Source organism: Amblyomma maculatum, chromosome 5, assembly GCF_055883805.1.
Source record: "Amblyomma maculatum isolate TAMU_Amacu chromosome 5, ASM5588380v1, whole genome shotgun sequence".
Classification (NCBI taxonomy): Eukaryota; Metazoa; Arthropoda; class Arachnida; order Ixodida; family Ixodidae; genus Amblyomma; species Amblyomma maculatum.
The window spans coordinates 154,449,627-154,462,569 of record NC_139348.1 but is presented as its reverse complement, the minus strand read 5'-3'; the positions used below and the strand labels follow the sequence as shown (position 1 = coordinate 154,462,569).

The window sequence follows — 12,943 nt, the reverse complement described above, 5'->3', positions numbered from 1 at the left end:
TGCTCTCACTTTAGTTAGCAGAATTTAGGTGCATGCTACTCAACACATGTGCTGGCATAAACGGAAGAAACTATTTTCTTGTTGTCTGCCTCAGAGGTGAGAAAAGTTAGAGAGTGTGGAAGATGCTTCATATTATTCTAGGCATGGCTGCACGTGCTCCGCACGTTACCGGGGCCCTCGGAGTACGATGCCAACACATCGCCCATTGGTGCACGCAGGTGGAGACACCGCTGTGCAGTGCTCGAGACTTCTACGAGTACCAGCGGATGCTGAGGAGTGCACCACGCATGGTGACGCTGGGCACCCCGCTCCAGCCGATGACCATCGACGACCGCAACCAGAGCATCCTGACACAGCAGCAGCAACAGCAACAACAGCAGCAACAGCAGCAGCAACATCCCAGCCTCAAGAGGGTCACACCGGAGAAGTTCCTCAACACTGCTGGTCATCTGATACCTCTGCAGCTTCCCAAGGAGCTCTGGTGAGTCCCACTTGGCTGTCATCAAAATGAGAAGGGCATATTGATAGTAAGCTCCGTAATACAATGTGCAGTGATAATAATAATAATAATAATAATAATAATAATAATAATAATAATAATAATAATAATAATAATAATTGGTTCACAGGAAAGAAAAGGCGCAGTATTTGTCACACTTGTTTCTGTGGGCACCTGACCAAGCTGTAGAGGGCGGGAGGAAGGTGGGAATGAAAGTGGAAAAGAGGAGTCGCAGTGAAGGGCTAGGGAGTAATTTTGACTCTCTGGGGACCTTTAATGTGCACTGACATTGCACAGCACATGGACGCCTCTTCGTTTCACCTCCATCGAAATGCAGCCAGTGATAGGAAACAGATTTTGTGATATGATGCAACCTTACAATATTGTATGGCATCGCGGGAATTTTCGTATGAGGAATTCTCAGTTAAGACTCGTATGATTCACAGTGCTGGTTAAACCAAACTGCTGTTGCGCATAATTCAAGTACTTGTTTCAGGTTGATTTTTAGATCGGAGTCCACTGTATTTCATCTCTTGTGACATTGAAATATCTGCCGAGGCTAAAAATCTTTTATTGAGGAAAGTGCCTCAGGTATAGTGTTGAAGTTTTCTTCGTCTCAATGTGTGTGTATACTTCTATGAAACCTAAAACAGTGCCGAAGTCATCTTCAAGGCGTGCCTTGTTTTGTGAGTGGCTTTCTTGGAAATAGTAGTGGATGTATATATATCACATGCTTCTCAGAAAAAAAAACATTTGTCATCGTAAAATCATTGGGTCGAAAGTGAGAGTGAAGTTTTGTGGCAATGGTTTGTACTGCCTGCTGAAGCATTTCTATGTTTTTATAAAAAAAAAAAACAGCAATTTTCACTGCAGGGAAAACTAACTTTCCATGGTGACTTTGGATGTTGCCACATTTGGCTGAAGCCCTTTACCTCTTGTTTTATTTCATTCACCATGAAGGGGTTAACGTAGCATGCATGTAGATATTATTGTATGTTAAAGGCTGCTGTAGCCAGAGAGCCCTTGACATCTCATGGTCATTATCTGCCTGACAAAGACCAACCAAGCAATGACCAGATGACTTGTAGCTGAGCATTTCGGTGCACATTCCAGAAGATACAAGGGCACATAAATGGTACGCGGACATAGAAATGGAACAAGACGAAGACTAACTCTTTTGCGCTCCTGTATCTTCCTCGATGACCAAACGACAAGGTGACAAGCGACCTAAATTGCTATATAATAACATCTTAAAGATAAGTGATTAAGGTGAGAAGTAACCTCAATTGCTGTGTAATAACATCTTAAAGTGACAAGTGAGCTTGTCATTTATGTGATTCATTAATCACAGCTTTCTTATCACAACTGTCAGATAAATAACTGTCAGTGTGGAAAATAGTATACGAAAATGGTTCTTCTCATTTCCTCTTCTCTAGATATCCTGCTCAAGGCTCCGTGCTGGGGCCTTGGAAGTGAAGACTGACAGTGAGAGACGCAAGAAGAAAATGTGGCTCGCAGCCATGGGCTAGCAATGCTGTCTCATGTGCATAGTGCCAGCAGTGGCTTGGGCCTCTGACGGTAGCTGTAGACCACCACAGTTACACATTGCGGTATCGGCCTTCAATGTCACATGAGTGCTTCGTCTTAACCTAAAGTGCCTTGACAAGCTGCTGTTTCATCGGCCCACTGTTGCCAGGCAACGTACCCGGATGCACCAAGGCCGCAACGTTTCCCCGCTCTGCTCGTTTTCGCATAGTTAATGCTTATCAGTGCTCTGGTGAGAAGTGACGACTGCTGCAGTTCTTTGACACGCTCTCCTGTGCTGTGGCGTAGTTACGACTGTGCCAAGACTGTGTATTTGCTCAGATTGTTTGTTTTTATTCACCGGGGACTAAGACTAGCCCTGGGCATATTTAGGGGACATGGCGTATGGCTGGACACCGGACCGCCGACCAAGCATTGCCTTGTGACGAACGCAGACCGTGTATGTGGCACATGTAGTTGCGTCACTGGAACGCCACTATGCTGACATCGCTTGGCACGAGCAGCTTTACAAACCGGCGGAAATCACCGCCGCCGGCAGCTGCTTGCACCCGGGACTTCAACAGTGTCCTTCCATCGCTGTATTGGTGCATGACCGACGAGTTATATAAATGCTACATACATTGGAGGCATGCACCACAGCTGTGTGCGACCAAGTGTGGTGTGTGATGAAACTGTCATGACTTTGAACTTTGGTAGGTTTGTTTTTAGGTGGAGAGTCTAGTAGATGATTGTGGTTTACTCATTTAAATTTTCTACGAGAGTTTTGATGTTTTAGCTTGTTTTGTAACTATGAACAAAGAAGGCAGGCGTTTTAGGTTTGGGAGGAGGTGTGGAAGTTGGCAAAGCAGCTGGAAATGTGTTATACTTGAGCAATACGTCTGGGTTTTTTCGTACCCGAATCAAGAAACTCCCTCGTGAAAGCTGTCTTCAGCCCTGTCCCGTCTAGTGAAGTATGGGAAGTAGCCAGAAGCAGCCATATTTGTACTAGGCCTTATCTTATTTGAGGTTAGGCTATGCATTGTATTGGTCACATATGCATGCCAAATAAGCCTCAGAATGTGTTGGGAGTGCCTGCAGTTACGGTCTGCGCTCACTGCATGTCTGGTGAAAACTTAACCAGTACTGAGTGTGGAAATGTCTGCCAATGTCTCTTAATATACAAGCCCATGTATATATATATAGTATATTATACAGCATGATTTGGATGCATTTTGGGAACCTTTTTTTTTCTTCTAGCTGGTATCCCATTTGTGTGGACAGACTGGGGCACTACATGAGATGGAACACCGTAAGGCCCACACTTTTTTTAATCTGCGAGTTAAAGTATACATGCAGTCGAAATGTGGATTTCTTTTTTGTACAATTCCAACAGAATAGCATGTGCTCACAGCACGCCTGTAATATATCTCCGAACGAACAAAGTGAAGCCTATATATAGAGTAAGGAGCACGCAACCAACAGCTGTGAATATTTACTTTCATTTTTTTTAAAAGAAGATAATAATTCCTTGAATGCAACTTCTTTTTATGATGCTGTGTGCCTGTGGTGGCACAAATGAATAAATAGGATGAAACGAGAAGCCCAGATCTACGTAATGCTTTGTTAGGAATGAGTTGAGCCCAATATGTCATGACAAGCCTTAGCAGGCTTCGTAAACTGAAGGTGCATCTTTGCTAGGTTGTGCAAAGCTGTTCGGTGCAACGATAATTGGAGCTGAGCATTATATATATTATATATATAAATATATGTGAATATTTTTGGACTTCAGCATTATGCGTCTGCTGTCATTGTGGCGGTGACAATCAGCTTATCTCGGAACTTATGTAAGCATGGTCCTCTCGATAGCTGTCCGATAGCATGGCCACACTTGCCCATGCTATATCTGCAATAAGGCCTGCACTCAATTTTTTTTTTACACAATACTAGTGTGCATCTTAGATGTGTGCATGCCAGGGTGGCCAATATATGTCATACTTTGGTTTAAGATGCGGTTTAGTATCAGGAGAGGCTACGTGGTGCTAGCACGAATGCGGGGAATAAATAATGTTCGTCAATAGCAGTAACACTACCTTCCTGCAACCATTACCTCATGATAGCACATAATGATTGCCTATGGTGTAATTCTTAATTACAGTAATCTGTCGTGCCCCTCCAACCACACATCTTAATCTTAAATGTTCGACATTTTGAAGCCGACTTGGCTTACTCTTCGAGGCGGCCGCCTCTGAAGAAGGTGCCAGGGCAGTTTTGAAATGTTTAGTTTCAGTTGGAGGTGTGCACAGTTTACTATATTTGCCGTACACTACCAGATAGGAAATTCTGTCACAATGTTTAGTTTTCGAATATTTGCTATGGTAGCCTTTTTTGTGACATTGCATGCGATTGCCTTACAGCAATAATAGGATTTCCCTTGTGGGAGTTTAACGTTGAAGCAGTTAGCCTTGGTTACTTTGCTTTTTTTTTCAAATTTGGTATTTTTTTTCAAATACCAAGTGAAGTTTTCACCTTACGCAAGCGCTAGTTCAAAGAAAAATAGTCTTCTGATCAGCAGCTTTGCAGGGTATGATAACGAAGTTTACTGTCGGCAGAACTATAGGGCCCAAAGAAACAAAATGTATACACATCACACAAAGCTGGTAAGCTAGACAGTGGTTGCATAACTTAGCGTCCGTTTCGGTCCCTCTATGCTGGAAACAGTAGCTGAGGTTGGCATCCTCGTCGCTGATTTTAGCATTCAAAACTTAATCTCTGTGAAGGGTTTTTGTCAGCACTGTTGTCTCTTTTGATTATCTTAAGCATGTTCAGAGTCTTCAGATCCATGGAGTGTTCAGATATAGCTTGTTAGTCTACAATCTCTGGCAAGGCTTATTGAATACTGAACCATGGTTTGAAACAATTGACCTGCTGCTGTTGTTTTTTGAAACTGGCTGCTCACTGAACCATCTCGTTTACAAGGTGGTTAATTGAATCAGCGTAGTGTTCTTTTTCCATTTATGTCTCGCAGAAGTTTCGATTTCCTTGCAACAGTTGCCTTTGTGAGAGATCTCTCTAGGGACCAGGAATGAAAAGTACAATTTTCTTGACGAGTTAGTACCAAGCACGCATTACAAGAACTTTGTTGTATAAATATTTTTAGTGGACAGATTTCAGTCACGATGCTTGCATAAAAAAAAATAAAAAAAAAAAAATAAAAAATAAGAAACCAGTTTGCGAGACATTCCTCAAGCGGCAAACAAATGGTAAAGTGTGGTTGATGTTTTTGTCGTCCCTTCATAAAAGCAGTATTTAGTTACGAGTTAAAACATAGTTATAGATTTTTTGTTTTGTTTTTAAAGGACAATGAACAGCTGATGCAGCTGGGGAGTTATATATACTATTACAAGGTCGTCTCCGTAGGTTTCAGTTGTTTGTTTTACTGACATAAAGAAAATACCAGTTGCCAAAGTTGTTTTTGTTGTTGCTATGTTTTTAGAGGTTCTGTCCTTTCGCGTTTTATGTACATAGAGATAATAAAACACATTTAATAATGCCGAGTCTTCTTAATGCTTTGTTGCACTGGCTATTCCATGTGAGCAACTCTCGTAGGTATGATTGCAAGATATTGCAGAGGTATTTAATCAAAGGAAGAGTTTAAAAGATATTTCACTGTGATTTTAGAATGATGAATATCTTGTTGCCAAAGGCATAACACTGAAATAGAAGAAGACACTGATTAAAATGTTCACCGTGTGGTAACTTGTGTGTGAGAAGAGCTCATACAGCTACTTGGCTGCAGTGAATGTTGTGACCTGTTGTGTAATGTAGAAGTGATACCTTTCAAGAGAATGAATGTTAGGGAGAACTTCTACGTCAGATTTAATTAGATATGGCCAGCTTCTATGCTAGGCCTCCATGCCACAGTACTGGATAGGATGACCATGATACGACAATCACACAGGTATACAAATTTCAAACAGTGTATAGTCGTATGATAAGAACTGCAGATGCCTCAACTGAAGCAGCCAGTCGCTGCTGCCTTTTTAATTAAGAATGAATTTGTTCACTCAAATATAGGGGAAGCTAGCACCGCTGAAAAGAGAAGTGACAGTTGCACTTGCAAATTTTTGAGAACCTTGCAAGGCCAAATACTGTGGTAAGCGGATGTTCTCGATGTAGTTGCTAGCTTATATATGGGATGCAGAGAAGCTTGTGAATAAAGCCAAAGCAGATTACCTAGTCAGGTTGATGGTAAGAATACACGTGTTTTGTGGAGACTGTTGAGGAAGCTGCATCTAGCATGCTTCAATGATTGACACAAATAAGAAATGTTCAGTATTCGAACTTTCTAACTGCGACAGTCATTGATGTTGTAGGCGATAACACACCTTTGAAGCAAGATTGAGGTTTCAGAATATCTTTTTTTCGCATTTTAATGTGTACAAGCAGCCATAATTTAGGGTATGGTTGTTTGATATTGGCAAGCAGCATCTGAGTATTGGTTTGCCAACACCTCTATTTTGTGTTCAGACAAGGAAATAAAAACATTGAAGGATTAAGGAAATCAAATTTTTAATGCTAAACTGCTCATCGGAGTGAAGTAGCAGGTCATGAGATCAAGTTGATTAATAAGTGTGAAAGAAGTCCAGTTAAGGGGAGGATGACTGCATTGGAGGAAACTTCATTTTTTACTTAGAGCAATGAAAGCATACTAGCCTGAAACATTAAACAATCGGATTTTAAAGTTTCACAATGATATCTTCAGTAGCTTTTGATTTATCATTGCGTATACGTTCTTCATAATTTTATCTGAAGGTCTGATGTATTTACAGAACATTTAGAAGACAGCCACAACCAGCATAGCAGCAAGCAGCACCAAGGAAGAGTTCCATTTCTGGTCTATGCCTGTCTCATGCGCGAGACCACGGAGAGAACACTTCATCTTCCTTTTTGTAGCAATATGTTGCTTGCTCGTCGAAAGCTTGATGACAACAAAACTGGCTATGGGTCTGTAAATGTCTTTAATATTCACAAACAAGTCTCTATGTCGCAAGATTCTCAATTTTTCTTTAATTTCTCTAACCATTTCTTAAAGGACATAGTATGCACCTTTTCCTAAAGTTTAGAATGCATCACAATCTAATTACCGGTGAATAAAAAAAAAGCGAGCCTGGAACGTAAATCTGAGACTGTCTCAATACAAAGCACATTTCAGCAATTACAATTAAACAAATGGTACTCAAATTCGTGCAATCATTGCAGTGCTGCGTTTTTCATGAGCAAGGTAATATATGCTTAAAACTAACCCTGCAGCAAACATGACTGAAAGTTTTAAACGAACTAGAATACACTGTCTCTGTATACAACACTGTCTATACACTTTTTTGGAGTGCTTAGAATTTGTTTTATTGCGATAGCAATACTGCGCCAGGTTTCGAGCTGTCGCGTGGTCCCAGCAGAGGCCGCGCTTGACCTTGAGCAGCCGAGGAGGAGGAGGAGAAGAAGAAGAATGGTAACATAAGCTTTTGCGTCACACTCTTAAAGGGTGAGCTTAAGTTCCCCAATAATGTAGCGCCTTACATTGATAGGGCGTGATAGGATAATAATGTAGCAGGCAAAAGACGCTTCCGCCGTTGCTATCGCAATTCAACTAGGGTTGACCAGAGTTAATCCACAACTAATATTTAAAAAGTTTTTTTTTTTTTAAATATTTCAGTACAACATGAAATGAGAGCTGTAGATGCCGAAAACCACCAAAATATACGCAGTGCAAAACGACAAAACACCTAGTCTTCAAAGGGACTCATCACGGATATGCTTGTTTGCTTATTGGCATTATCGCAAATCATTCAGCTATGATGCCTTAAAAGCACCATGAAAGCTATTTACTAAAACTGGAAAATGTGCACAATCAGTACTTAATTAGTCCTCTCTGCAACGCAAAAGTTTTCAAGCTAGCTTTACTAACACTGATGATATAGACAAAAAATTATGCTGCTCTGCTCCCTGACAACTCGGCACACAACGAAAAATAAAGAAAACATCACGACAGTGCCCAACATGTCTCATCCTGCACACGGTGACGTGTTGACCTAATCAATCGAGCAGTTGTTAGGAGCGCTTTCTAAACATTATTTAGAAATTGTTAAGTCCACGCAGAGATATGAAATTTTACTGGAATGCTCACAAGGTCCACCTCTACGAATTTCTTGTACTTAAGTATCACCATGAATACCGTTCCAGGGTCCCTTTTAAATAAAGCAACGCTACATTCAGTACATGCATGTAAACTATGCACAGCAAGAAATTAAGGCACTGCCTTTTTTAGTCTCTGTGCTTCACACAACTTCCAACATTTGGCACTAATGTTCTTCAGAAATTAAGTAGATTTTTGGTCCTTCAAGCAGGTGTGAAGAGATTGCAATGCCTTCCATGTTTCCCAATTTCTGCAAACAATTAATAGAGTTTCAACGCCTCTCAATCAGTTAGGCTGTGATGGATGTCATAGTGGGAGACACCAAATTAATTCACATGATATGGGGTTCTTCAATGAGCACAGAGTTTGCATAGCACATGGGTGCTTCCGGGTTTTGCCTCTATCAAGAGGAAAAGCTTTCTGTCCATACAGAAAATGCATCAATAATCACAAGCTTGTCTTCCACTGTCATTTTCATTATATGGATTTAACGTCCCAAAGCGACTCGGGCTAGGTGGAACGCCGCAGTGAAAAGCTTTGGGCAATTTTGATCACCTGGGGTTCTTTAACGCACATTGATAAATACTTCACAGTACACGGATGCATTATAAAATGAGTACCCAACACCGTAGGTTTGCTGTTATAACTTTGCTGTTAAGTCAGCCTGACCACTCAAAGAGGCATCCTTTAAACATAAATCAACTACCAGTACACTGCAACTGGTAACAAAGCATGATTTGCGTAAGCATCACAAAAGGCAACTTAGTGTTTGCTAAGGTTTGAAAATCAGGAACCCTCACTGTGCCACACACTGTCTTGATGACATTATGCGCTTGCAGTGTGTCTGGTGCAAAAGATCAACTACAAAATACTAAAATAATATCCAAGTACATTTACCTTGGACTCTCAAAGACTGTTGGCTTCTCTAATTGCATCATAACGAGCCCCTCGTTTCCTCTTAAATTTTATGCTTCAGTTCAGGCGTTCAGTCGTGTCCGACTCTTCGTGACCCTATGGACCATGTCACGCCACGCTTTCCGGTCTCTCACTATCTTCTTAACATCACATAGCTTCATCTGCAATGCCTCGAGAATGCCATCTAACCATCGCGTTCGCTGCCTACCCCTTCTCCGGCGACCCTCAACCTTTCCCAACATCAAATCTTTCTCCAGCGACTCCTCTCTTCTCATCAGATGACCAAAGTAGCTGAGCTTTAACTTTAGAATTTGACCCTCCAATGAGCAGTCAGGGTTTATGGTCGACAATATCGACTGATTTCATCTTCTGGCAGTCCAAGGAACTCTTAAGAGTCTTCGCCAGCACCACAATTCAAACGCGTCAATTCTTTGGCGGTCAGCCTTTTTCACAGTCCAACTCTCGCATCCATACATCACAACTGGAAAGACCATAGCACGGGTTATACGGATCTTGGTTGGCAGACTAATGTCTGCGCTCTTTACTAGGCGGTCAAGGCTAACCATTGCTCTCTTTCCCAGAAGCAGGCGTCTCCTAATTTCATGGCTGCAGTCTCCTTCCGAGGTAATCTTGGCGCCCAAGAACAGAAAATCTGTCACAGCTTCCACTTCTTGTCCATTGATGCTCCAGGACTTGATAGGGCAAGACGCCATGATCTTCGTCTTTTTAATGTTCAGTTTAAGCCCAAACTTCTCACTCTCTTCTTGTACGCGCATCAGAAGTCTCTTGAGTTCCACTTCACTTTCTGCCATTAAAGTGATATCATCCGCATATCTAAGGTTGTTGATACGTTTTCCAGCAATCTTCACTCCAGCTGAAGACTCGTCCAGACTGGCCTTCCTCATGATGCACTCTGCATATAGGTTAAATAGGCAGGGCGACAGTATGCAGCCTTGCCTCACCCCTTTCTCAATCGGAAACCAATCAGTAAGACCATGCCCAGCTCTGACTGTGGTCTCTTGCCCTTCATAAAGGTTCCTGAGGAGACAGATGAGGTGAATTGGAACTCCCATCTCTTGGAGAGCTTGCCACAATCTGCTGTGATCTACGCAGTCAAACGCTTTCGCATAATCAATAAAGCAGAAGTAAATGGGTTTCTGGAACTCTCTTGCTTTTTCCATGATCCAGCGAAGGTTGGCAATTTGGTCTCTAGTTCCTCTGCCCTTGCGAAACCCAGCTTGCACGTCCGGAAGCTCCCGATCCACATACTGCTGCAGCCTACCTTGCAGGATTTTTAACATCACCTTGCTAGCATGCGAAATAAGCGCGATCGTGCGGTAGTTGGAAAAATCTTTGGCACTGCCTTTCTTTGGAATGGGGATGTAAACTGACCTCCTCCAATCCTGTGGCCACTGCAGGGTTGTCCAAATCTTTTGACATAATGTATGCAGTGTGTTAAAAGCGTCGTGGTTGAGGTTTTGAAGCAACTCAGCTGGAATACCATCAATTCCGCTAGCTTTGTTCTTAGCAAGGCTGGCTAAGGCCCATTCAACTTCACTCTTCAGGATGCCCGGCTCGAGATCAGTAATCACAACCGTCCTATGTTGGGTTTGCACATCCGGGTCCTTCTTGTACAGTTCTTCTATGCATTCCTGCCACCTCTTCTTTATCTCTGAGGCTTCAGTGAGGTCCTTGCCTCGTTTGTCCTTTATCACGCCCAGCTTAGCACAGAAGCTTCCTTTGATATCTTTGATTGTCTTATACAGAGCTCTTGTGTTCCTTAATTGGCTATTGTCCTCAACTGCTTGACACTGTATGTTCAGGAAGGCATTCTTATCTCTCCTTGCTATTTTCTGAAAATCCGCATTGAGAACCTTGTATCTTTCTCTTTCCCCCATACCTTTTGCCATCCTCCTTTCCTCAGCTATTTGCAAAGCCTCTTCAAATAACCAGTTTGCTTTTTTGCATTTCTTTTGCTTTGGAACTACCTTAGTAGCAACTTCTTGTATTATATCACGAACATCAGTCCACATCTCTTCGGGCTCTTTGTCTTCTAGATCTAATTCTTGAAATCGATTCCTCACTTCCACAGCATATTCTAATGGAATCTGATCCAGATCATACCTGAAAGGCCTTCTAGTTTTCTGCGTTTTCCTCAATCGAAGCTTAATTTTGGCAACAAGAAGCTGATGATCGGTGCCACAATCGGCCCCAGGCCTTGTTTTTACTGCTTGTATAGCGCTTCTCCATCTCTGCCGGCAAATAATATAATCGATTTGATTCCTGTACAGACCGTCCGGTGAAATCCATGTGTACAGGCGCCTCTTGTGCTGTTGAAAATGAGTATTCGCTATGGTCAGGTTGTTTTCTTGACAGAACTCTACTAGCCTCTGCCCAGCTTCATTTGGCTCACCAAGACCGAACTTGCCTGTAATTCCGGATATTTCTTCGCTCCCGACCTTAGCATTCCAGTCTCCTATGAGAAAAACGACGTCTGATGATGGGGTGCGGTCTAAAAGGCATTGTAGGTCCGCATACTATGAGAAAAACGACGTCTGATGATGGGGTGTGGTCTAAAAGGCATTGTAGGTCCGCATAAAATCTCTCAACGTCAGCTTCTTCAGCAGCAGTGGTCGGTGCATAGACTTGGATAACTGTTATGTTGTATATGTCCAGTTTCTCTTCGAAGGTTTAGACTTATCCCTCAATGTCACTCAACTCCCTACTAATCTTATGCTTGTTCAGCAAGTCGCGTTTTAGAGAATTGTGAGCACCTTATAGAGTCATTGGTTATGGTTTGTAGTTCAGCCTTTTGCCACGCACATCAAAATTGTCTAGAATCGACACTCACTTTACAATTCTTCATAGATCATTGACGATTAAGCTAAGACCACTTAATGCAAGCAGAACTGCACTCTGCTGCACAGCCGTTTTGCTTTCCTGTTTTACTATGAAAGCTAGAACACACTCTCAGAAATGTGTTATCAAATGAAACTGAAGCTTTCCAACTGGCTTCAAGTGCTCACAATGGAACTGTATCCTGAACTCCTGAACCATATAGTCGTTTCGGCCATGCAGTCAAGAATTTCCTTCTCACAATGAAAGTGGCAGGACATCATTCGCATTCCCACACGAACCTTTGACAAAGAGCTCTAGAGAAGCTTTCATAACCTGCTTCTTCATAATGTAATTACACTTCTTGTACAGTAATATGTAGGATAGCTTTGGCTAAACAGCACCAAGGTAAGGGCAAATTCACACTTTCTATTCGCAGCTGATTTCGGCCATTAGTTATGGTTCTTTTGCAGTACCAAAGCATGGAGGGTCTAAACAAATCAGCCAAGGCCAGCCGTGAGACCTGCGTGACTTGCAGGTGTGAATGTGCCTCTAGGGTGCACAGAGGTCTTGAGATGTACTGTGAGGGATAAGTCTAAACCTTCGAAGAGAAACTGGGCATATACAACCTAACAAACTCTAGTATGACTTACGCAGCAGTGGTTAAGGCAGGTAGACACTGCTAGACGACTAAAACACTGAAACAATACTGTGTGCAGAACTTGGTAGTGTCGCAAAGTATAAATGATTGCTGAAGCTCTAATATGGCTATTGATGAACTGCAATCGCAGATTTGCAGTACTTCTAGACCAACTTTTTAGAGCAAGGCTAATATAACAGCACAGCAGGATCATGTCTCTAATGGTAGATTGGAAGAAATCGCCGAACCGTGGAGAAGTTCGGACTGCTACACCAAACTTGGCACATTCGGCCATAAGTCTTTGTGATGTAAGCATGCTTTTTTTCCCCTGATTTGA

General features: G+C 42.2%; 1 protein-coding gene across 2 annotated transcripts in view; it reads left to right on the top strand.

The window, feature by feature from the left end:
- Nucleotides 1–5,577, top strand: part of LOC146190021 (ATP-sensitive inward rectifier potassium channel 12-like) — a 126,460-nt gene extending 120,883 nt beyond the window's left edge. For both annotated transcript variants that reach the window (XM_084604750.1, XM_084604751.1), the window contains exons 8-9: nt 219–481; nt 1,936–5,577. In XM_084604750.1, coding sequence (XP_084460876.1) covers nt 219–481; nt 1,936 — 264 coding nt within the window. In that variant the 3' untranslated portion in view covers nt 1,937–5,577. The remainder of the gene's footprint in view (nt 1–218; nt 482–1,935) is intronic.
- Nucleotides 5,578–12,943: the final 7,366 nt, after the last annotated feature.